Raw genomic sequence first — 27042 nt, forward strand, 5'->3', positions numbered from 1 at the left:
ATAGAAAAAGTTTTATTTTAATTAATGACAAAAAGAGACTTCCCCAGGACCTAAGGGGAGGGACGTGTTTTAATTAATATCTGCTAGTTTTTTATTGACATAGTCTTTTTCATGGAAATAATTAATAATATTTTATAATTTTTTAGTTCTTTCCTATAAGAATCCATAGTTTGGGTTGCTATTTGCATGTTGGAGAAACTTTTTCAAGAATTTTTTATCCTGACACAAACAGTACTATTAGCATTATTTTTAATAAGTGTTCTTCTTAATTTAAATTCTCTAAGGTGTTTTCTACAAGGTGTGGCTTGTGAGATGTTTTAAACAGGCCAAACTGGCTATTTAGGTCTACTTCTGTATTACTAGCATTGTTTCTAATAAGTATTCTTCTTAATTTGAATTCTCTAAGGTGTTTTTTATAAGATGTGGCTTGTGAGATGTTTCAATCTGGCCAAATTGGCTATTTATTAGTTAATTATTAGTTAACATGCTAGGTTTTGGTAGAGGACAATAGAGTTTTTTCTGCATTTTCTTTTTTCTTTATTTTAGGGTATAAATCAAAAGGAAAGTTGCAATTTATTACAACTGTTAATTAGTTGCATTAGTTAGTTAATGATTAGTTTGCATGTTAGGTTTTAGCAGAGGACAACAGAGCTTGTATGTGTTATCTTTATCATTTACTTTATAATCTAAATTTAAAGTAAAGTTGCAATTTACTGCAACTATTTATCAGTTGCATTAGTTCGATAATTATTAGATAATCATGCTAGATTGTGGTAGAGGACAACACATAGGGGAATACCCTACAGATATGGAGAGTACCTCCATAGGAGACACGGACCAAGAAGGACCTTGTCTCTGGGGGTCCATATTAGAAACTGGGGCACCCTCCCCTGGGGACATAAATACAGGTGGAGGAGGAAGAAGGCCCCTCAAATGTACATTCGACAGGGTCCACTGGCGTGTCCACACGTCACATGAGCTACAAACATTCTCCCAGTAATTGGTTAAATTGCATGTTAATGCAGAACACAATTGTGGGAGGATCCTCTATAGGAGGACAACTGCGACAGGGCGTAAGATCCAGATTTATGGACAACGGCCTCTGTAAAGGGCTGTCTCGACCCTTTTGGGGTACCTGCAAGACTGGGAAACTTGCGGTCAACTTTTCCCACTTTAGGAGGGGCGAACCTTGGGGAAATGATAGCCTAGTAAACAACACAGCACTCAAACGGGACTCTGATTATTGGGTATTTTTCTGGGTTTGGTTTGTTTTGATGGGCGTTTTCGGGCTGAAAAACCTCTTCCTAGCTAATTTATCTACAATGGGCTGCCTCCCCGTAGTAGCATAATATTTGCAGATATGAATATATAATGAGTCAGAGGTAATAGGCTTGGATCTGTCTGTGTAGGATTTCGACTCATGTTGATTGAAGAGCATCGCCAAGTGCTGAAAACCAGGTTGTGACCAAGATGGGCCCTGGATTGCACAAAGCCTCCAACTTACTGGAGGTCCCAAGGACTTCTTGCTGTCCGGTTCTAAGCCGGCTTAAGCGCTTCGGTGTGGACTTGAGAAGATATGTTGGTCCCCGTCCTGCACTGGTATCCGGGATCATTGCTTTTCCTGCGGCCAAAATAATTTCAAAGATTTAAAGAACACGAAAATTGGAACTTGGAATGCTACGACGTTAAAAAATGAACGTCGTATCTTCATTTTGACTGACGAATTCAAACGGTTTGAACTAGATTTATTAGGAGTTTCAGAAACTCATATCCCAGGGTTAGGAAGCATGAAATTAGGTGACATAGAATTTGTTTACTCAGGCAGGAAGGATGGGGTACATAGACAGGGAGTAGGGCTCATGATGAATAAGGAAGCTGCCAAGTCTTGTTTATGCTGGGAAGGTATTAAAAATAGAATACTAATTGCTCATTTTATGACTAAAAAGTTCAGAATATCAGTTATAGTAGTATATACCCCTGTTGAACCAACTGGTGGAGATACTAGTGACTCAGATGAATTTTACTTACAGTTACAGGAGCAAATAGAAAGGGTACCAGGTAGAAATATGGTGTTTTTGCTAGGAGATTTTAATGCCCAGGTTGGTGGAAATAGGGATAGATGGTATCCTAGCCTAGGTAAATTTGGTGTAGGAAAAGAAAACAGTAATGGCTATAGACTTTTGCAGTTTTGTAGGTATAACAACCTAGTTATAACCAACACGGTGTTTGGTCACAAAATGGCCCATAAGTTAACATGGTATTCACGTGATGGTAAGACAGCAAACCTTATTGATTATGAACAAATACAGCGTAGAAACAATAGGGAAAGTTTTTTCAAGACAATGGAAATTATTTATGTAGATATTTCGGCCCTATGTCCAAGGGCCGTCTTCAGCACAATACAATACTATATATATATATAAAAGAAACTTACATCAAATTGTGAGAATTAAAACTGAATATAAAAACACTTATTAAAACAATTTTTTTTTTAAATATAGCTCTAGCATCCTTACTTCAGCGAAGTTCAACCAGGACTGGCGAAAAGAATGAAATGAAGAAATATAAACTCATTCAAACTAAAGAGAATAAAATGATTAGATGCAATTTCTTAAAGCTAATCTTGCTTGTTTAGCAGCCTGTCTCAAAGGCCTTTTCGTAGTTGGTTCAGTACTATTATAAATTGGTTTAGTAAAATATTTTGTTAGATCATTTTTAATTAAATTTGAGTATAAAGAATTTAGTGAGTATTCCCCTAAGTCCCTGTTCAAAGAAATATTTTTATTTATTTTGAGATTAATTTCAATTGATTCTCGAACCACCTGTTTTATTCCCAAATCATTACTAATAAGTGAAGAGTTTTCAAAAAGTATCATGTGGGACGGATTATTAAATATATGCCAACCTAGAGCAGAATCAAAGGAATTGTTGGAACCATTTGAAATTAAGGCCTTGTCTATGTCATTTTTATGCTGTTGTAACCTTTTGTCTAGATTCTGATGGCATAAAAATGACATAGACAAGGCCTTAATTTCAAATGGTTCCAACAATTCCTTTGATTCTGCTCTAGGTTGGCATATATTTAATAATCCGTCCCACATGATACTTTTTGAAAACTCTTCACTTATTAGTAATGATTTGGGAATAAAACAGGTGGTTCGAGAATCAATTGAAATTAATCTCAAAATAAATAAAAATATTTCTTTGAACAGGGACTTAGGGGAATACTCACTAAATTCTTTATACTCAAATTTAATTAAAAATGATCTAACAAAATATTTTACTAAACCAATTTATAATAGTACTGAACCAACTACGAAAAGGCCTTTGAGACAGGCTGCTAAACAAGCAAGATTAGCTTTAAGAAATTGCATCTAATCATTTTATTCTCTTTAGTTTGAATGAGTTTATATTTCTTCATTTCATTCTTTTCGCCAGTCCTGGTTGAACTTCGCTGAAGTAAGGATGCTAGGGCTATATTTTAAAAAAAAATTGTTTTAATAAGTGTTTTTATATTCAGTTTTAATTCTCACAATTTGATGTAAGTTTCTTTTATATATATATATAGTATTGTATTGTGCTGAAGACGGCCCTTGGACATGGGCCGAAATATCTACATAAATAATTTCCATTGTCTTGAAAAAACTTTCCCTATTGTTTCTACGTTGTATTTGTTTGTTATGGAAAGGCAGTGTGGTCTTCGTCGCTATTTTTATTGATTATGTTATTGTAAACCGAGGACTAGCAGCATCAATACAAGATACTAGGGTGTATAGGAGTGCTGCTATTGACGTTAAAAGTAAAGATCACCATCTACTAGTGTCTAAGGTTAATTTAAAGCTGAAATTTCGGAAGGTTAACTACCTCCCGGAAAGTTATCATGTTGGTAGACTCAAGGATGAAAATTTGAGAAAAAACTTCCAGGAACAGTTGATTTCTGTACTTGAGAGTTTAAAATTTGACAATGTGGAAGATGGATGGAATGATTTTAGAAAAACATTTTGTGAGGTTGCTGATGGTGTCTTATGTAAGACTGCTAAGATTGCAAATAGGAATATTAGTGAAAAAGCTTTAGGTTTAATAGAGAGTAGAAGGGGTTTGTACAAGAATTATCTGAGTGATAGGTCGTATGAAAACAAAAGGAATGTAGAGAAAGTGGACAAAGCATTAAAATATGAACTAAGGAGATGTGAAGTGGAGGCCATGGATAAAATTTGTTAGGATCTGGAAGATGCAGCTAGACGGCATAATAGTGAAATATTATACTGGCATGTTGATAAATTGAAAAGGAGTAGTCAATCCGGACTAGTCCCAGTTAAAGATAGGAATGGGGTCACAATTAGTGATAAGGAAAAAGTTAAAGAAAGATGGGTGGAACATTTTAAGAATGTGCCTAACCTATATACATTTGCAGGAAAAGACATAGATGAAATGAAAAAGTTTGTGATACCTTGGATGTGAAGGAAGACTTTTTTTGTGAGGAAAACCAGGCGCTGATAGTGTAATAAATGAGTTTCTTAAATATGGTTAGGAATAAGCTACTAAAGATTATGAACAGGAATTTTGAAAAAGGGGTTTTAAGCACAACGGGAAAATTTTTTAACTGGAAGATGGAATTAAGGGCTAAAGAAGAGGCCTCATTGTCCTCCAATCCCTTTTGACTCTTAAAAAGGGCACTAGAACTTTTAATTTCCAATCAAATCAGCTCGTTTAAAATATCAATATTACTAGCTATGATAGAGCAGCGATAATAGAGTGATTTTTTATTGGTAACCAGCATAAGCACAGTGTATTTATATTAAAGATTTTAAAACAATATTTATTTTTTAACCATAATGAGCAAATTGCATAACTGAGAGAAGGAGTTGATCTACTCAATAATTCTAGATATATAGTTACTAAACTGTTCAGCTGTGCTGAACAAAATAGCTGTCTTGAATTTAATTGGAAGCATTTATAATAATAAGAACAATAATAACAATAATAATAATAATAATAATAATAATAATATATACTATCCACAAACATTCAAAGTATAAACAGTGGAGTAGAGAGAAAAAAAAATGATAAGCAAAGCAAAACAAAGGCACACGCAGCTCATCAATAGCAAGCACAACAAATCTAATATAACAAAGAAAAATATCTTTGTTATCTTTCAATATCTTCAATTATCTTTTCAATTATCTTTCAATATCTTCAATATCTTCAATTTCAATATCTAGTGATCTTTCTTACGAAACAGATGAGCCATGCCTGATAAAAGCAAAAGCACAGGGGTGCAATAAGCGTTACAAATCATGCACAAACCGTTACGGTTGCAAGGGCTTTTGTTTGGGGATATTTTCCCGTAAGCGACGCGTAGGTTTTTCCCAACTTGATTCACTAGGGATGAACAGTTATTGGAATGTGCTGTGACAAAACACAGACCAAGCCAACTGACTAAAGAAGAACATGGTAGAACGGCAGTCCCAGCAACGAGTGGAGCGACCGCATAAGGGCTGTTAAAACAAATAGACTAGCATTTAGACGCATTAACTGACAGTCCAATCTTAGATAGTAAAATTTCTTAATATCGTAAAATTGGAAAGCAGTCCACGGCGAGGCCGGGCAACAAGTAGAACATCGCCTGCATATGCAACATATGACAAACCATTATTACCGTAAAAAATAGAACTTTTAAGGGGATGTATTCACGATGCAAGCGCATGTTTAAATATACCAGGAGACAACACGGCCTCTTGCCGAACTCCCTTATTAATGTTTACCTGGTCAGATATTTGGCCATTCCAGGTAACTTGAATTTCAGACTTTGAATACCAAAAAGACAATAAACATAGTACATTAGGATTAAGACGCAAGGGCAAATAGACACCTGAGATGCCACACCTGAAGACGCAAGGGAAAATAGAGTCTGAGATTGCACAATATTATTGAAAGCACCAGAAATGTCAACAGTAAGACAGTATAAAGACATTTTCGTTTTTACGGCATCTTTCATTAGCCGGCTTAAAACATGATATGCATTGGAGTAACTGAAACATTTCCGAAAACCAAACTGAATAGACGTAAGATCACATTTCGGCTCAATTTCTGGTATTAATAAATGTTCAAGCAACTATTAAGTTACTACTAAGCTATTGGGATTTAAGAACTATTTGCTTTCTTATTGTTTATTAAGTTACGGCCACTACTAATAAAAATCTTAATTTAACCAAGGTATTCTATTTACTCAATCGAATGGGTTATGCACTGCCTAATATAAATCGTTCATATTCCTACAAGTCTTATATGATGTATTTCCCAAAAACTGTTTGCTAAACTTTTCTTTAAGGGAGTATCAGAAGGACAAAATATTTCCACCTACGCTGATCTTCTTAGCCTACATCGATCTTTTGAACTTAAACCTGAGAACAGCTAAGCAAACTGTTTTTTCTTACAGTTGTGTCAGATATGGCCTTTCAGCATGACAGTGAGAATATTAGTATTGCAGATAATTATATTTACTGAGTTTAATTTGCACTTTTTAGAGATATAATGTGCCACCTGCTTATTCAGAAACATACATTCATCCTCAGAAATGAATTATATATTTCAAAAACATTTACAAACAAGCCTCGTACGCTACATATATTTTCATTGTTGTGTCATAAACGCTGAAATGTCAGATATGGCCTTTCAGCACGACAGTGACAATATTAAAATTGCTGATAATGATGTTTACTGAGTTTAATTTGCATACACTTAAGCTTAATACACCTTAAAAAATATAATGTACCATATATTTATTCAGAAACATACATTCATCCTCAGAAATGAACTACATATTTCAAAAACGTTCAGGAACGAGCTTCGTACGCTACATGTATTTTCTATATTGTCTCAGAAACGCTGAAATGTCAGATATGGCCTTTCGGCAAGTCAGTGACAATATTAACATTGCTGATAATGATGTTTGCTGAGTTTAATGTGCAGGCCTTTAGTCTTAATGCACCTTAAGATATACAATGCAGCATCTATTTATTCATAAAAATTCATTCATCTTCACAAAAGACCAACATGTTTAAAAAATATTCACAGACGAGCCTCATACGCTACATATATATTTTCTTTGTTTTGTATATCTTCACGGCAAACTCCTTGATTTACTATATACATTTAAGGTGCCTAAATCATATAAAAACTCAAAATATAGGAATATATATATCCAATAATTAAATAAGGAATATAATTATATAATTATAATTATAATTATATAATTATTATACAATTATATAATATATATATATATATATATATATATATATATATATATATATATATATATATATATATATATATATATATATATATATATATATATATATATATATATATATATATATATATATATATATATATATATATATACTATATAATTTTACATATAATTTTATATATTAATCTATATATATAAAAATAAGTTGTCTGTCTGTCTGTGGATGTGTGGATGGATGTGTCAGGTGACGTCACCTGAAAAAACTGGATCAGGTGACGTCAAAACTGAAAAAACTAAAAAAAGGCAAAAACTACAAAAAAACTAAAAACTAATAAAAAAAATAAAAAAGCTAAAAAACTAAAAAAACTATAAAGGTAAAAACCAATAAAAAACTAAAAAAAAACTGAAAAAACTAAAAAAAGGCAAAAACTACAAAAAAAAACTAAAAACTAATTAAAAAAAGTAAAAAAGCTAAAAAACTAAAAAAACTAAAAAAAAACTAAAAAAAGGTAAAAAACTAAAAAAAATAAAAAATAAAAAAAAAACTAAAAAAAAGGAAAAAACTGAAAAATAAGTTAAAATAAAGGTAAAAACCAATAAAAAACTAAAAAGAAAAAAAGGAAAAAACTAATAAATGACGACACTCAAAGAGAAAGCGACCAGGACAAAAGGAATGTTCGATTAGCAATCAACAAAGCACCGGGACACAGGGAGTATAAATGACGACCAGGACATAAGTAAAAAAAAAAACTATCTATATATATAAAAATAAGTTGTCAAACTAAAAAAAGGCAAAAACTACAAAAAAAACTAAAAACTAATAAAAAATAAGTTGTCAAACTAAAAAAAGGCAAAAACTACAAAAAAAACTAAAAACTAATAAAAAAGCTAAAAAACTAAAAAAACTAAAAAAAGGCAAAAACTACAAAAAAAACTAAAAACTAATAAAAAAAATAAAAAAGCTAAAAAACTAAAAAAACTAAAAAAAGGTAAAAAACTAAAAAAACTAAAAACTAAAAAAAACTAAAAAAAAGGAAAAAACTGAAAAATAAGCTAAAATAAAGGTAAAAACCAATAAAAAACTAAAAAAAAACTGAAAAAACTAAAAAAAGGCAAAAACTACAAAAAAACTAAAAACTAATAAAAAAAGTAAAAAAGCTAAAAAACTAAAAAAACTAAAAAAACTAAAAAAAGGTAAAAAACTAAAAAAAAATAAAAAATAAAAAAAAACTAAAAAAAAAGGAAAAAACTGAAAAATAAGCTAACATAAAGGTAAAAACCAATAAAAACTAAAAAGAAAAAAAGGAAAAAACTAAAAAAAATTTTCATCTAAAAAACTAAAAAAAACTAAAAAAGGTAAAAACTAAAAGAACTAAAAAAGAAAAAAATAAATGACGACACTCAAAGAGAAAGCGACCAGGACAAAAGGAATGTTCGATTAGCAATCAACAAAGCACCGGGACATAGGGAGTATAAATGACGACCAGGACATAAGTAAAAAAAAAATTAACAAAACTAAAAAGAAGGTAAAAACTACAAAAAAAACTAAAAAGAAAAAAAAAACTAAAAACTAATAAAAAAACTAAAAAATCTAAAAATCTAAATAAACTAAAAAAGAAAAAAAAAGGAAAAAAATAAAGGAGAAAAACAAAACTAAAAAACGAATGTATATACAGACCGGTACACCGGGATACAAATGACGACCGGGACACAGGGAATATAAATGACGACCGGGACACAGGGACACAACTACAACGGGGACACCGGGGGAAACAGGGGGATATAAATGACGAACGGGACAAAAAAACTAAAAAGAAAAAAAAACTAAAAACTAATAAAAAAACTAAAAAATCTAAAAATCTAAATAAGCTAAAAAAGAAAAAAAAGGAAAAAAATAAAGGAGAAAAACAAAACTAAAAAACGAATGTATATACAGACCGGGACACCGGGATACAAATGACGACCGGGACACAGGGAATATAAATGACGACCGGGACACAGGGACACAACTACAACGGGGACACCGGAGGAAACAGGGGGATGTAAATGACGACCGGGACAGGGAATGGTCGATTAGCAATCACCATCAACAAAGCTCAAGGGCAATCATTAGAATCATGAGGTATAGATCTGAATACAGATTGTTTTCCCATGGACCATTATATGTTACATGTTCAAGAGTCGGTAAACCTGACAATCTATTTATATGCAAAGACAATGGGACAGCAAAGAATGTTGTATATTCGCAAGTTTTACGTAGTTAAAACCATATATATATATATCTATCTATATTCACAGGTGGGACATAGGGACACAACTACAATGGCGCGTAACTATTATGGCGCGTAACGACTTACGCGCGCGGGGGGGCTTGGGGGGGGCGCGAAGCGCCCCCACCAACTAGGTGTTGGGGTGGCGCGAAGCGCCACCCCAACAGCTAGTTATATATAATTATTATATAGGACATTCAAAAAAATAGGGCTTCGATTGGATCTACAACTAGACTCTTCCAGTTTGGACTCTTTGTTGGCAAGATCTAATTCAGACTGCCAAAATGATCATAAAAAAGGCAAAATTGCATGCTAAAACAGAAGAATTTGGCGGAAAAGACATATTGTTTGGCGATCATTAGCTAAAGCTCTGATATAAACTGCCAAATAGGACATTCGAGTAAAAATTGGGCCTTCTTTGGATCTACTACTAGACTCTTCCAGTTTTTGACGCTTTTTTGGCAAGATGTAATTCAGACTGTCAAAATGATCATAAAGAAGTGAAAATTGTAGACAAAACAGAATATTTTTGCTGGAAAGACGAAGTATTAGGCGATCATTAGCTAAAGCTCTGATACAAACTGCCAAATAGGACATTAAAAAAAAATTGGGCCTTGTTTGGATCTACTTCTAGACTCTTCCAGTTTTGGACACTTTGTTGGCAAGATGTAATTCAGACTGCCAAATTGATCATAAAACGGTAAAATTGCAGGCTAAAACAGAAGATTTTGGCGGGAAAGACAAAGTATTCGGCGATCTTTATCTAAAGCTCTGATACAAACTACTAAATAGGACATAGAAACAAAAATTGGGCCTCATTTGGACCTTTTGCTAGACTCTTTCAATTTTTGACGCTTTCTTGGCAAGATCTGATTCTGACTGCTGAAATAAAAACAAAGAAGGGGAAATTGCAGGCTAAAACAGAAGATCTTAGCGGGTGGGGCCAAAATTTTGTGAACATTAGCTAAAGCTCTGATATAAACCGCCAAATAGGACATACAAAGAAATGGACCTCATTTGAATCTCCTACTACGCTTTTTAATTTTGACCCTTTCTTAGCCTTCTCAGTCAAATATCTTGCAATAAAACTTTGAATGATTGAGTTACATTAGCTTAAAGATAAACTGGATTCAAATAGATGTCGCCTGGCTAATTGAAAAAAGACTTATGTTTATTGTTTCAGCAGCGGCGTGTTTGGAATTTCTTTCCAGGGAGGGGGGATGAGTTGAAAGCTGACAGAAGACTAGAATCTTACCAGCAACTAAGTATATTACTGTCATAGTCTACTATTATAGCTTGTTTATTACTGTGCTACTAAAAACGGTAAAATAACACATAAACGTTAAAATGGGGATATATCCATTTGTCTAGACAGTGAAAAAAAACAGTTACAAAAGTCCATATGTTTTGGTCACACATACAGCGACCCTCATCAGTAAATAACTAAATTTTAGTATTTCTACTGATGAGGGTCGCTGTATATGTGATTGAAATATCTGGACTTGTGTACCTTTTTTTCACTGTCTAAATAAATCGATCTTTATGTATTTGATCCGTTTATGTGTTCGTCAAAGAACGGCAGTGTGTTCTAAGAAAATGATGCCTAATTTAAGGTGTTATGTCGAAAATACGGTAAAATAATGTGTTCAATTAACCAAATTGAAGAATTCTATTCTTTGTTTATCCTTGAATAAGATACCAAACAACATAAGCACTGAAAATAATACTTATATTTTCATCCTTCTTGATTTCCTCTGGAAGTCGCTTCAAACGTATTCAACACCTTTCAACCTACCTTTTAATATCTGATTTCGGTGGTATCTTTTGAGTTCCTTTAGCGTGATAAGTGAATGCTCTGCAAATGTCATGTTAACAGGAAGAATACAATTCAGAGTGAATGTATGCTTGGAAAAAATTGTTTGTCGAACATACCAAGAGTTTCAGAAACATTACTAGGATGGAGAGACGCGCCTATAGACCTCTATTTGGCTTGCCAAGCAGTTAACTCAGCAAGGATGCTAGTTTCAGAGAAACAGAACTGCTCGTATTTTTGTAGTTCTGTCACAACCTTGGATCTTCTAGACTCTTCCGGTTTTCAAACGTAGTCAACATCCGCTCTGACATTACATTTGTCGGACATGTGTGCAAGACCTTTCAACCTACCTTTTGATATCTGGTTTCGGTGATATGCTTTGACTTCCTTTAGCGTGATAAGTGAATGCTCTGCAAATGGCATGGTAACAGGGAGAATACAATTCAGAATGAATGTATGGTTAGAAAACATCGTTTGTCGCAAGCACTGACAGTTTCAGAAACATTACTAGGGTGACGAGACTCGCCTATAGACCTCTATTTGGCTTGCCAAGCAGTTAACTGAGCAAGGATGCTAGGTTCAGAGAAACAGAACTGCTCGTATTTTTGCAGTTCTGTCACAACCATGGATCTTCTAGACTCTTCCGGTTTTCAAACGTAGTCAACATCCGCTCTGACATTACATTTGTCGGACATGTGTGCAAGACCTTTCGACCTACCTTTTGATACCTGATTTCGGTGGTATCTTTTGAGTTCCTTTAGCGTGATAAGTGAATGCTCTGCAAATGTCATGGTAACAGGAAGAATACAATTTAGAGTGAACATATGGTTGGAAAAAGTTGTTTGTCGCACATACCAAGAGTTTCAGAAACATTACTAGGATGATGAGACGCGCCTATAGACCTCTATTTGGCTTGCCAAGCAGTTAACTCAGCAAGGATGCTAGTTTCAGAGAAACAGAACTGCTCGTATTTTTGTATTTCTGTCACAACATTGGATCTTCTAGACTCTTCCAGTTTTCAAACGTAGTCAACATCCACTCTGACATTACGTTTGTCGGACATGTGTGCAAGACCTTTCAACCTACCTTTTGATATCTGGTTTCGGTAGTATGTTTTGACTTCCTTTAGCGTGATAAGTGAATGCTCTGCAAATGTCATGGAAACAGGGAGAATACAATTCAGAATGAATGTACGGTTGGAAAACATCGTTTCTCGCGCGCACTGACAGTTTCAGAAACATTACTAGGGTGACAAGACTCGCCTATAGACCTCTATTTGGCTTGCCAAGCAGTTAACTCAGCAAGGATGCTAGTTTCATAGAAACAGAATTGCTTGTATTTTCGTAGTTCTCTCACAACCTTGGATAGATTTGTTGCGTCCGAAATGCTGTAGCTCGGTGGTTAAGAATCTTGTATCGAGCTATTCATATAGCTGCTGGAGACAAAGGACAAAGACAAAGTCGTCGTGAAAAAGAGAAGAGTCTGAAGAGTGGAATCACTGACGTTGCCGTCTTGGTATTGTGATGGGTGTTTTAACACTTTCTGGTGTCTGGACTGCTGCTTTAAATACTCGACATGCTACTACCTCCATCAAAGCCAATTCTAACTAACTTGTTCATTTTTAATCCGAACTCTAAGCAGAGTGTAATAATCTATTTTGCAAGACCTATGCTATTCAAGTCATTCGCATTGTCGAAAAGGAAAAAAACTTTCTTCTGTTTGATGATCGTCTTAGAAATAGATTACAAGAACAAGCTGTTCTTTGAAAAATCATCACTCATCTCATAAGCCAGTATCGAAAAACAATTCGCAATTTTAGCTCTTTCCAAAGTTGCGTTCCAAATGGGATTACCTACACTACCGACGATATCATTCCGCTTTAGAAGAGATGTGTATTTCGCGCTTTAAGTGGATGATTCGAAAAAAACCCACAATTTCGTATTTCCGCAATCCATTATCGATCGCAACAACCCTGTGAATACTCTTTCATTTTCAACACTTTTTTTTATAGAGAACACTTTTTTCATAAAGACCCTGCAGGGCTAGTTCATGAAAACCATAAAATAGAATAGCCTGGACAATTGGTCTTAACATTTCTCGGTTTTTAATCGTTTCCTCGTAATCTTCCAAATTTAATTGCTCATCAATTGGAATTTTTTTCCTTCCTGTGTTTTAATAAATATCATAGATTTTTGTACTGCAGTAAAATAATATTGTCTTTCATCACGACGCTTGAAGTCAGCGAGAGCATCTTTAAGGTCAGTATATGGCTTCAAAATTTGTGAGTCTCATGTGAGCCTTTACTCGTCTCAGGTTCGACAAATAGCAAGCAATGCACGTCTTTATAGAATTCACGTTTTTCTGAAGGGCTGAACACCAACCATGATTACTTTTGGATCCTAGTCCTTAGAAAACCACGATGTTTTGTCACTACACCCTCGATATTCTGGTTAACTATTTCAAGAAATTGAAACTCTTTTCCTGGTTTCTAGTGTCTACACATTAGAACTATTTGGCATCAAAAATCTGGTCATGGTTAATAAGGACTCCGGCCTAGTGTCAAGCTTGGTGATTGTTTACGCAGTCTGTTTGTGAATGAGGTGTCTTTTGAATTTTTGTCTGTTTTGTGAAAGAGATTATTAATCCTTTGGCTAAAAAGTTAGTCTAATGTCTCAGGCAAGTTTTCTTGAAAAGTTGGTTTCATCCACGAATTTTTTTATTCAAGCCTTAATTTTTTTCAGAGATTGAAACACAAATAGAAGATTGTTCAATCCAGTGACCAATATGAGTTTCTTGTGGCTCTGTTAATCTACTTTAGCCCTATTTTTTTATTGTTGATAATGGCTCCAAACCATTCTCCCATGTCCTCTTCACTTTCTGCTGGTTTGACTAATTTTTTTTCAACGCAAAAGCTCTGCCGCCTATTTCCTCAGACCATGACCAAAAAAAAACCTAATTCATATTCTTATTTTTTATTGAAATTTAACTGTATTTTCTTAACCTTAAATTCCAAAATGGGTTGTCCAGCTGGAGCATTAACAACTATCTTCCTAATTAAAAGATTTGTATTCTGCATCGTCCTAAGTCATATGTTTCATTCCTCAAACTCTACTTTTAGACTTAAGAACTAGAATAAGCATTTATCACATGTTCCTTTTATTGTTTAATTTTTCTTTACCGCAGGACATGTCCCTTATTATCCAGAATTACAATGACGATGATTTTTATCAAAACTTCAGGATGACTCGTTCAACTTTTTCAAAGCTCTACTTCTGTGTTAGGTAAGGTGTCTTCTGAGTTTGTTTTTTTAATTATATTTTGAAAGAGTTATAAAATATATTTCTAAAAAGTTAAATATAATATAGACAAGATTTGTCTATATTAGGTAAGGTGTCTTCTGTATTTCTTTTTAAAATTTAATATGTTTTTAAAATGTAGATCTTAAAAGCCCTACCTTTGGCTTAGGCAATAATAATAATTTATTTTTAACCTGCTACAAAACAACATACGCAAAGTACTAGGAAAAAAGAAACATTAAGAAACTTCTATATACATAAATATAATGCACAATCACTAACGGCAAAACAATCTAATTAACGGAAGGAAACAACCTACAGAAAAAGAGTATCATCAGCTAAAACCGTATTTAGTCTTTTGAATGACTCAAAACAATGGCAACAATACTAACAATGGCATGCTTATGGTAAGAACGAGGCGAATAAAAGAGGTACTTTAGGTACCGAAAGTACATCACTTGATTTTAGTTGCTTCTTCTGAGCAGAGGATAAATACCAGACATAAATAAAACGGAGTGGTCACAAAATGTAGTATAAAGACGGGCGACTGCTCGACCTGAGTAACGACCACGATTAGCGACTTTTATTCCGTAGCCTATCTGAAGCTTTTGTTTAATGCTGACATGACCTTTTACACGGAGTCCAGAGAGCGTACTGCAAATATGGATACCAAGCCACTTAATAACATTCGCAAACCAAATTTTTAGAAGATCCACATTGCAGTGTCAAAACTGCAGCTGGTGATTTTACATTGAACGCCAGTTACTTACATTCATCAACATTCAGAGTTGATCTGATATTAGAATAAAGACGAGAAACAAGATCAACTGAGTGGACCAGGTCTGATCTATTTCTGCTAATCAACAATATAGCATCTGCGTAAGCAGCGTAGGAGATATGGGTGTAGTCTAGAAAACAAGTAGATTTGACATTAGTCAACAGATGATCAATGCACATTCCGAATAAATATGGGGATAAAACTCCACCTTGGCGACTGACTTAGCGGAGATATTTCCAAAAACACCTGGCTGCATCTTCAGTCTAACATAAGAATCACCATAACCTTATATCTAAAAGCTTCATCTATGTGCTAATTAAGGTATTTCCTCTGTATCAGATTAACGACGCTTCTTGACTACTAAGGTTCCTGCGTCGGCCCTGCAGTGCATCCCTGCAGCATGACTCGATCTCTGGGTCCCGTATTACGGTATTCCTCTGTTTATTTTGAAATTTTATTTTTAAAAGGCTCTATTTCTGTGTTAGGTAGGGTGCCTCATGTGTTTGTTTATATATATATATATATATATATATATATATATATATATATATATATATATATATATATATATATATATATATATATATATATATATATATATAGGGTGTTAATATGACGAATATATGATGATTTTTTTTTTACAAATTCAAAATACATACCTTCTTTATTCTTTACTAATGCTATAAGATACTCAAATAAAAATTTTATCTTTCTAGGATTATTGCAACCAGTGCTGACTGAGTTTCAAAGTTTGGTAAAAAAAAAAAAATAACGTTATTTTGTCCTGGTATTTCAGTCTGGTATAAAACCACCATAAATGCTATAAGATAAGTGAATAAAAGCAAATATTCAATTAGATGAACATTAATTTTTAAATGAAAGCATAAATTAATAACAATCAGTCAGGATAACTTCTTTTTAGAGTATTTTTTAGAGATACAATCTTCTATGTTCCTGCACACAGCGCAGAAAATACTGGTTTTGTTCTTCTTTAGCCGTGATAAGTGCATTGAAATCTTGCATTAATTTAACATCCTTTCAGCAGTACCATTCACAACTCAAACAACTTATTCTACTTTTAGCTTCCAGAAAAGCAGCACTATTGTTCCATGATGATATATCATCCTTTAGAAAACAGTCGTCGATCTACAGTTGTGATAAAAATTGTTTGCTCTTTTCCGATTCAAAGTCATCCTCTGTTTTATCTGAAAAAAAAATTAATAACGAAAAAATCAATAACAAATAAAAAATATCACAAAGGTCAATTTAACTTACCAAACAACTTTTGAGTCAGTTCTTCCTCTGATGGGTCATTGCGGTTGCTAAAATCTGAGATTCTGTCCCTGTTGAAGTTGGCAATCATTTTCTTCTTAGTTTGACTGTCAAGTTCATCATCAAACAGTGACAGAACGACTATATTCACATAAATACAGCAAATGATGGCTAAACTTGCTTATAGAGCCTTCAAAATTATTCCGTCAACTTTTTCGTAGATCTTCCATATTTCAGTACATCTTGAAACCCAAATCTTGCCCAATCAAGCCCAAATCAAGCCCAAGTCAAGCCCAAGTCGTACATCTTCAATCCCAAATCTTGGTTGGGTGCTTTGGTCGCCACTGTGGATTTGAGCCAAGGTTTAACATACAATATCACGATAAACAAGTAAACTTCTTGTACAGCCTTTTTGTCCTTCACAGATATTCTGCATTGTGAGTGAAGGAAACATATTTTTAAAGAATAAATTGCTCTAGCCATCCAGCGTGCCTTATGCATAGCACCAGGAGGCCTTAGTTTCAGTTTTTTCTATGTGTCTCCTCCCAAAAATGTTACGGACAGATCGATTAATTTGCAGTAGTCATCTCTCACACAATCTTTGTCTAATCCTGCCTTACAAAATATTAACAAAGCTTGAATATCTGTCTCGGCAACAAGTCCTGTTACGAAATTAAGAGATGGTTCGATGTTACTAGAATCGATGTTTTTCTGATTTTCTCTTAGCTTTTTGAACATTGGAATATCGGAGCTACTAGCAATTTGCTTAATCTTGGTTTCAAAGACAGCTTTTAGGACTAATTCATAAACATGATGATGACAAAGGAAAAGCAGCAATTCACTTCCTAAAGTTTGCTCCAAAATAGCATAAGCTCCATTGAAACGGCCAGTATTGGAAGCTGTTGCGTCACAGCACATTATTTGTACGTTATCGAAGAGATTCCAGTTAAAGAAAGATGTTGAGATAGCTTTTGCTTGATGTTTTCCAGAAAAACTTTCTAGTTTTGGCACTAAAAGAAGCTGTTTTCTACCGTGAAACGAAACAATACCTGACATGCGTTCTTCTTTTGAACTTCGTACGAGGACTTCCATTTCAAAATTCTCAAAAACATATTATCATAGCCAAAAAACATGAGAAAAAACGAGAACATTGAAACTTGAAAAACATGAGATTTCGCATGAGAATTTGCTTTCGTTTATATTTTGAATTCAGTGTTCAAACGAAATCCAAATTTGGCAGCAGATCATTATATCAATCATTTCTATTTAAACTCAGCTTTCAACTAATAGGCATGTATTCTGCGCTCCTAATAGTGTCTGGTTTTTACTCACTGGGGTTTGGAACTGGTTTGGTGATGTACCTACAAGGTAGATTCACCTAATTACCATATCCCATTTACTTCTTACTAGAACCTTACTCCCGAACAAGTTTTGGGGAGTCTACAACGAGGAGGAAAAACTAGCCACTAATGAGCCCGAAAATGGGTGAAAGAAGTCACCAGCGAGTAAAAAAAGCATATATAGGAAAAAACAGAGTATCATCAGTTAGTTCGCTCGTTACTAAGGAACACAGCTAATATCAACTTCCAACAAAGATAACAAAAATAAATCATCGGACTAAGGCTTCATAATAGGCATTCCCCCATATTCTTCAGAAGTTCTACCGCTGATGGTCCAACCCTCTTGAAGCCACTCTGAGATTGCAGACATGCGCCTAAAGATTCAGATGACAGAGAGTTTCTATTGTCTGTCTTGATGTTTTATAGAGTGCTGAACAACCTTTCCACCACAAAATTTGAAAAAGGAAGTGAAAGAAGATACCTTCTGAAGGCTCTTAAATCTCAGTGATCCACAAGGCGTTTTCATTGACACAATTTTCCGCTCGAAAAGCAGAGGACTTTCTAGTAGCTTAAACGAAACTTCTAGTGTACTGATGTTCCTCAATCCACTCTCTATTCTCTTCTTGTCCCAGTCTGGACTGCTGTAAAAGTGGAAGAACGGTAGCAGCGTAGGGGGTTCCATGTTTGCAGCCTTACATGGTTCAAGCATGACCAAGTGCTTAAATATAGGGGCTGAAAAATCAAACCTAATCTGCACTTGATTTATAAACTCCTGGTAGAACTCCCTTGCTGTTCTGAGAACAATTTGGACATTAGCGTCCTCGTATGTGAGGTTTCTTTCTTCGACATACTCTCGAAGAATTGTAGCTGCCTTAAAGCCAATATAGATATCCGTAATTGGCCAGTATCCAATTTCAGTGCTTACATCCAAACACATTATATCAAATCCTTTGATATGATCGGATAATATGAAAGAAGAAGCGAAAGTACGAAGCAACCCTTCCGTTTCCATTTTTGAGTTTGAATATAAGAGGGTTTTACGGCTGGAAGGTCTCATTGTATTCTTCTTCTTGTATCTGGAATATGAACCGGTCCGAAAGTATATCAAAATAATGCGGAAAAAAGGGGCTTTTGAACTTCAAGGTTTCCGGAAATTTGGGAAATTCCGGAAAAGATGAGGGGGGCTGTACCCCCCGGTCAACCGTTCCAAATTTATGCATGGCTCAATATTCCGGATTCCCCCTTCTTCCACTCCCCCCACGACTATCGGACCGAGTAAAGTTTTATTTACAAGTCAGTTTGATCGGGTCTTTGACGCACCGATCCCTCCATTCTAACCGTTTTTGGAGATTTCTGGTCTCCCCAAAACAGACCAAATTAAAACACTTTGAAAAGTAAAATAATACACTTTGAACACAGTGACTTAAAATTTAAATATATTGGCACTTTGAAAACAGATTTGTCCCTTTGTAAACAGATTCGGTATGGCCTGCTTTGGCCTACATCTTAAAAGCCATCCTCCTATATTGTGAAGCCGATTTTACTGGCCCTCGAAATCGTTATTTTGATATAGACTAGGCTATTAGTCTGACAAATACCGAATGTCTATAAGATCCGTAAGAATAATGTATTCGAATTTGTACTATAGAATTCTTGAACTTGCAACAGGTTAAGAACTGGTTTCAAGTTAAAACATGTTATTTTGGTAAAGAAACAGATAATAGAAGTATAAAGGCCGCCTAACTCCTTAGAAGAGGTCAGTAGCCTACTTCTTGGGTTGCACACGTGCAAGCATGTATAATTGTCTAGTTCCAATAAACTTGGTATTTACCCTAAAAATAAAAAAAAAACTTTCGCGTAAGGTAAACTACATCCTTATTCTACACAAATTATCCAGTGAACCTGATCTGGTTAGATCAGATGAAGTTATGAACTAAGAATCAAATCAAACTTTTTTCGAACACAACAGTGATGAGTGACGGGACAAGCTGCCGACTAAGTCATTAATTAAGGTTCGTGGGATTGAAATTCCCCTTTTATGGGCAATAAAGACACATTTTGCAGTTTGCCACAAAATTGCGAAAGATCATAAACTTCAAGTTGGACAGAGCTCAAATCAACAGAAATCGGGAGATTATATCGAATGAAGGTAAACATGAGAAAAAAACCCTGAATATCTCAAAAATGAGAGAAAACCTCTAAAAACGTGAGAAAAACATGAGAACATGAGACAAATTTTTTTCCCATGAGAAATCTTCCGAACACATGAGATCTCATGGGAAAACATGAGAAGTAGAAGCCCTGCTTCGTACATCCAACCCGGGTAATTGTTTCCCATCTCAATGGACTGTGACTGCGTCGGGTACATTGTTTTGTAAGTTAGATTTGATTGCTTCTGCCCTTGATTTTCTAGTTTCAGTACGAACTGGCTGAATCGATGATTTATTAAATTGGAAATCATTGCCGTTCAGACCAAGCGCTTCTACCACTGCATTAAGAATGTAAACGGAGTCTCTTATGCTTAACTGGCAATGATCTAAAGCTGCAACTAGTTTAGGCGTAATGAGGTTCTTTCTACCTCTTTTTGAACTTTGTTTGTGGCAAGGAGCGGTGAGTAAGATGAGCTCAGAATTTAAGATCTGTTCATTGTCTGAATCTTCTAAACTTTCTATGTTATTTGTGGTGGAAGTAGATGCAACAGCTAGTGATTCTCTTTGTCTTACAATCCGTTCATGTTCTTTCAATCGTCGTTGTCTAGATCTTTCCTTCTTTTTTTTCGCCAATCTTTTATCGACACCACCCAAGAATCCCGGTCGACCTGGCTCTCTCTGTTTCATTAAAAATAATTTATCTGTCTCTGTTTTCATTCTTTCCAAGGTATCAGCATGTGCAATATCAAACAAATTATCAAGATTTACTTCTAGTGAACAACTGCCATGATAATTCATCTGTATTTATCACAATGTTAGTACCAAACACTTCCTGCCGTGACTCTTAAATACATCATGATCTGTCCCAGTTCAATTCTGGTCAATAAACTATTTCATTTTCAATATTAGTTTTTGACACTGTAGCAAATCAGTAAAACGAAAATAACGAATTCTTTAATCAGTGGTGAAAGCTGATGACGTAATAATCTAATTAAAGGAAAACTTTAAGTGTAATAAATCTTTGTAAATAAGTTGATTTAAATCAATCACCCTCTTTATAGCTATTTCTCTGTTCTGAATATATTCTAATACAAAAATTTCTTTTTAGGCCCTACCTGGAGACTATCTATTCAGGAGACCTTGTTTTATCAATCCCATTGAATGAAGTCCTGTATGTAACCTTGTTCTACATGGCTAGTTCATCATCCATACGAACAGTTGCTCAACGTTTTGGACGTTCTGAGTCAGGAATCACGTTCGCCATCAACGAAGTTTGCAGAATTTTGGAGAAGATTCAGCATGAAAACATAAAATGGCCAGATCCCACTTCTTATCCCCTAATTTCAGCTCAATTTCATGCCAAGTCTGGGTTTCCAGGTGTGATTGCATGTATTGGTTGCTGCCAAATTAGTGTTGTTAAAGTCAAGAAAACAAACCTCGGGCGAAATTCTTGGATAGATTACGAAAAGGGTAATGTAGACCTTTTAGCCATGGTATTGCCAGATAAAAGTTTTTGCTTCACGTACATTGGATTTCCTGGAAGTGGCAACGGCTCATATGTTTTCAAAAACTCAATTTGGCATCAAAACTATCTGGTAAATCGCGAGATATATTTCCCTAGAGGTACCGAAGAATACCATTTGATTGGTGACCATATGTTCCCTTTATATGAAAATTTGCAAGTTCCATTTAAGAATCCTGATGATTGTAAAATTAATAGTCAGCAGATAATAGTCAGCAGGCAGCATATACATCAGCAGATGAAACAGAAGATACTGTACAATAAAAAATTCTTAAAGGCAAAGTTCACTGTTGAGCAGTCTTTTAGGGATCTGGTTAACAGGTTCCAGCGTTGCCAATCTTACGTAATCCATCGTCGCCAGGCTGTAAAAGAACAAACCATCAAAAATTATGCTCGTATTGTGACAACTGCCTGTGTATTGCACAATATGTGTATACAAAATGGAGATTTGTTTCAGTACCAGGACTTATCTCAGGTAGCGCTTACTGACACCATAACTGATTGGCCTACCATGACAGATAGTTACATCAGTCATTACTCTGTTCTCACTCAAAGTGGAACGGAAAAGAGGAATAGGATAATGAAGATATTAACTTAAGTTTATGTGTGCTAGACCACCTTACAAGTCTTGTTTGATATTTTTACCAGTGTTCAGTAAGAACAATGTCCCAATAAGTTGTTTGTATGTCTCTTGTTTGAACTCGTGTTTGATCATATTGTTGCATGTACACTTAAGTGTACAGATGTTGTACACGTAATTAACTCAAACACATCGTGTTCACAGAAAATGATGAGGCTCTTAAGGTTATCCCTTTGGACAGGGAGTGGTTCCTTCTTCTTAACCCAAATCTGCCCTCAGGTCTGATTTTGCTTGAGATTTCATTTATATTCTCCAACTGTTGAAAGAATAAATTATTTCTATTTTTTAGATGCTCATGTGTTTGAATTTTCAATCTCTAGTTAAGTTAAATTCCTTATTATGTATTGATTATAAGTAGTATATTGACTTGTTGGCTCATTTTTACATACGCTTGCATTTTGCTCTCCCAAACGGTTTAAACTGCTTCTTTGGGAATTGGCCCTTCAGGATGTTCTGGGTTTATTTTCTCTTTTGTTCACTAAATGGTAGTGCATGTTTCACGACGAGTAATTTCCAGTCCGGTGTCCTTTTCTATCTAAGTCTGTGGTTTTCAACCAATTTTGGGCCATGCCCTACCTAGGCATTTCAAAAATCCCGATGCCCCCCTCGTAATATCGAATTCCCCTCGTAATTTTTGTTATTCAAATGTTACGTGTGTTCACTTGAAGGGAGCTTAAAAGGTCATTAGCTTTGCGTTTGTTTTGGGTCGTTCTCGAGCTATATTTTATGCAGATGAAAAATATTGCCTGAATACCTTTGTGCAAAATTTGTGCAATGTGTAACGTCATTTCAGTTTTATCATGTATCTTTTTTGCTCTTTAAATCCGTTTAAATGAGATGTCATTCAATTTGATTTTTCTCAAAATTAAGGTTCTAAATATAGTCAGATGCCTGTGACGCTTCAAAGTAATGTCACGCTCTAATGGTGGGACATGTGCCCCATCATGGGGAATAATCTGTCTAGGTACAGTGAAAACGACAAAAATTAAATCCGGTTCGAGTCAGAAAAAAATTATACAACCACTAAAAATTAATATTAACCTCAAAATGAAGGTTTTATGTTTTACATCGGAGGAGAGGAGGTTGTTGACCACTTGGATCACATATTTTTATATTAGGTAGACTAATTAGGCCAACATTTAAGTCCTAACGTAAAGATTACATGTTTTAGTTATATTCAATTCAAAATCACTTTATTTAATAAACATGCAACGAACAGAGCCGATTATTAGTTTTTATTGTCATGCACACACGAAAATCCGTTGACAAGTCAAAATTGACATTCACAAAATTATAATGTATAAAATTAACAACAAGAATTGTCGACAAGTCAAAATTAACGTGCACAAAATTATAATATATACGGTTAACAACAATAATGCGGATTGAAAAGTTGACCCAGCATTAAACAACTCAACAAACGAGGGCACAAAACTAAGCTCATAACGAGTATGTGACACAGTCAGAGGTTGGAGTTTCGGTAAAGGCTCTGCAACGGCCCTGATTGGCCCTACCCGTGCCGGTTGATGTTAGGGCGGGAGGATAGTTCGGTGTATAGGGCTGGACAGGATTATATTACCAAAGGATAGGGCGAGTTTTAGATGATGGGATTGAAGGGTTTGAAGCTGAAACTGATTAAGGAGAGATTTGTACGGTACTTCTGGGGCTTTTGAGATTACTAGGAGGGCGCGGTATTGCACCCTCTCAACCCGGTCCAACTGTTCCCTTGTCAGTCCGAAATGTCTTACAGAACAACAGTACTCAAGTTCCAGCTGTGTCAACAGTGACAAGGAATACATAATCTGTTCTATTGCTATAGCCTCAACAGGGAGAAGGAATACATAATTACTTATGTTTTGTCCGTTGACATCTATCAGAAAGAAAACTAGCAATTAAACGCACAAGGAATAAATGTACACCTAGTCCAAGAAGTGTTTTTTACAAGAATATTGTGGTAAATTAAGTAATGAGAGGACGTGTTCGGCATATTTCCAAACTGCCTCGGATCAATTTTCTCCTGAATACGGTCTTTCAGCCATGCTCCGACAAAACTCTCATACACTTTGCTAAAAATGGGTGTCATGGTGATCGGTCGGACACCCGAACAATCATTGGGCGCATCTTTTGTATTGGTGCGATGAACCCATTTTTCCAAATTGATTGATACTCACCTGTTTTTGTCACCAGATTAAAAAGGAGTGTTAGGGGGCCACTAACATAATTTGGAAATGTTTTGATGAGATCTACGGGAATATCTACAGGGGTAATGCTTGTTATTTTAAGCCTTTTAATTTAAAAAACACCTGGGACTCTGATATTAAAGGAAAATCAAAAGACTCAGGAGAAGGGGTGGGTACTTCCCTTCTCAGTAAAGGCCGGAATAATTGCACAATGTTACTCAGATATTTATTAAGGGATTTGGCTGTTACGACGTAATCTTCATCAACGCCAAAATCGACTCCTTTTTCCACCTTGGCTGTCATCCTTTTGATTCGGTTGTACCACTGACTTGGTTTGGACTCGAACAGATGATTAACTTCACGTTCTATATATTTTTTCGTGTGTTTTTGTGTGACTTTTCTTAGTTTGTTTTTCAACCTGTTGTCTTTTGGGTATTACCATGACGGAAAAGCCATCTCTTTTCCATTAGCATTTTCTCAACTTCTTGTGTAATATATGGTCGATCTGACGAGAAACGTTTTGTTGACTTCTCAGGAAAACAGGCCTTTTAATTTTGAAGCAAAGTTTCTTGGAAAATGATAGCTTTTTCATCAATACTTTTAGCATCTTGAAATTTTTCCCATTTCGCGCAGCTTAACCATTGACCAAAAGTCAGAAGTCCCTCATCTGTGATTGGTCGACTGATAGTTACAGTTGTATTGTAATTGATTTTAATGGAATTGGTGGGGTTAAGTTCAAGAGAAAAGTGGTAACTTCCTCCAGTTGGAGCCCTGGTTGTAGGTATGTTGTACAATTCGGAAATTCGGTCAAGGGAGGTACCACCTTTGGTTGTAAGAAAATTGACAAGCTGCCTCAGGCTAATTCCGGCGTCCAGGTGATGGAGCTTTAATTCATTGGCATCGCCTATCATGAAAATTCCGCATTATGGGTATTTGCCCAAAACAAAATCCGAACTGAGTTGCAGCTTTTCTTTGTATGCTTGGCAGTATTCACTCGTCTGACCCGGTGAGTAATAATACACGCATAGAGCAATACCAGTGAATTTCCGTGGGAGACGTCGTGGTTTTAGAATGACCCACATTATTTCGTTCTACTCAGTTAAAAAAGGGACATCAAGTCTAGCTGCTTTTAAAATTTCACGGGTATAAATAAGAACTCTTCCACCTTTTTTCCCAGTGGGTAGTCATCAGGTCGCATTTTTATAAATTCATCAAAACCACCTATTTTCAGGAGTTCCGGGTGATTATATGAAAGGGCAACAGTCCCTTTTGTATAAAGAACAATTTTTGTTCATTTAATGTTTCGTTAAGTCTACTTTCAAACAGAAGGACTTTTTTTATATCTTGTGTTTTTCTTGCTATGTTTCTCATCTTTCTTCAAATTTGTTCTTATCCCATTGGGTTTTGGATATTATACCACTTTTAGAGACAGTATTTTTTGAAATCTTCTATCTTTATTATTCAAAAAGCTTTCTTAAAGTTTCAGTCTAATCCCCCAACATTTGTCTCGAAGAAGCACAGGGGCAAATAGGCGCAAAATGTCGGTTAAATTGTCCCAAATTACTTTAGGCTGTTTATTCGCTTAAGTCCTTGTTACTTTCATATTTTTAAATATTGTCCTTTAAATTAACAAAGCTCTTAACTCCAATGAATGGGCCAAATTCCAATTTGCTCTTAGTGTCCTTAGTATTACGCTTTTAAACTACCAGGAAAAAGCAAGTCACAAAACGTATAAAATTATGGAGGTTTCTGGTGGGATATTGCACTAGACTTTACATATACTTCTTTTCACTTCTTTAAACCTTTTTCGAAGATTTACATAAAGGGTTTTTTTCCCCATTTAAACCATAGTCAAGGAGTAAAGAGCAAAATAATTTGAGCGTTTGTAACAAGAAAAGGGGGTATGATTGGCAAGAATTAGGCTCTGCACCATTGCAAGCTAATAACTTAAGATAAATACTAAAAGGGGCTTTGGTGGGTTTCATCCTATTTATCGAAATCCCCTAAAACTGGCTTTTGAATTAACATATTACAATTAATACTAAAAAGATAACAGTCTTTCTTCTTGTATCAGCCTTTAAAAAAATCAAAATGACACTTTTCTTATTTGCATTAATCGAATTAATAGTTACTACTCTTGATTAGGCGAAAGATGGCAGTTTTTGGAGAATATTTTTATTTTAACCTTTCATTCATCGCAATAAGTTGTCTTTAATGATTTTTTTTGCTCTAGGGCTTTCCAAAACATTGAAGTCCAAGAAGAATAAATAATAAAAGTACTACTCTCTTACAAAATTTTAAATTATGTGCAAAATTTTAAGTAGCAATAATGCGAACAAATGTAAATTATATTAATTATACACTTAAAGTTTGTTTAATATCGTTCAGCATTCAAAGAGGTACAGGGTTGAATATATTCTTCTCAATCTAGGGGGTTAATTTTGCATTTCGGTAAAAAACCGAAATGGTATTTTTCTATGAAAATACCCTGAAAAGGGGTTTTCGAAATTTGGGAAGGGTCAGTGT

The 27042-nt window shown here is 34.9% G+C and overlaps 1 protein-coding gene across 2 annotated transcripts in view; it reads left to right on the forward strand.

The window, feature by feature from the left end:
• Positions 1-22584, forward strand: part of LOC136040220 (uncharacterized) — a 121502-nt gene extending 98918 nt beyond the window's left edge. For both annotated transcript variants that reach the window (XM_065724417.1, XM_065724418.1), the window contains 2 exons: positions 14522-14619; positions 21283-22584. In XM_065724417.1, coding sequence (XP_065580489.1) covers positions 14525-14619; positions 21283-22294 — 1107 coding nt within the window. In that variant the 5' untranslated portion in view covers positions 14522-14524 and the 3' untranslated portion in view covers positions 22295-22584. The remainder of the gene's footprint in view (positions 1-14521; positions 14620-21282) is intronic.
• Positions 22585-27042: the final 4458 nt, after the last annotated feature.

The sequence above is a fragment of the Artemia franciscana genome, chromosome 20 (assembly GCF_032884065.1).
Source record: "Artemia franciscana chromosome 20, ASM3288406v1, whole genome shotgun sequence".
In the NCBI taxonomy this organism is placed as follows: Eukaryota; Metazoa; Arthropoda; class Branchiopoda; order Anostraca; family Artemiidae; genus Artemia; species Artemia franciscana.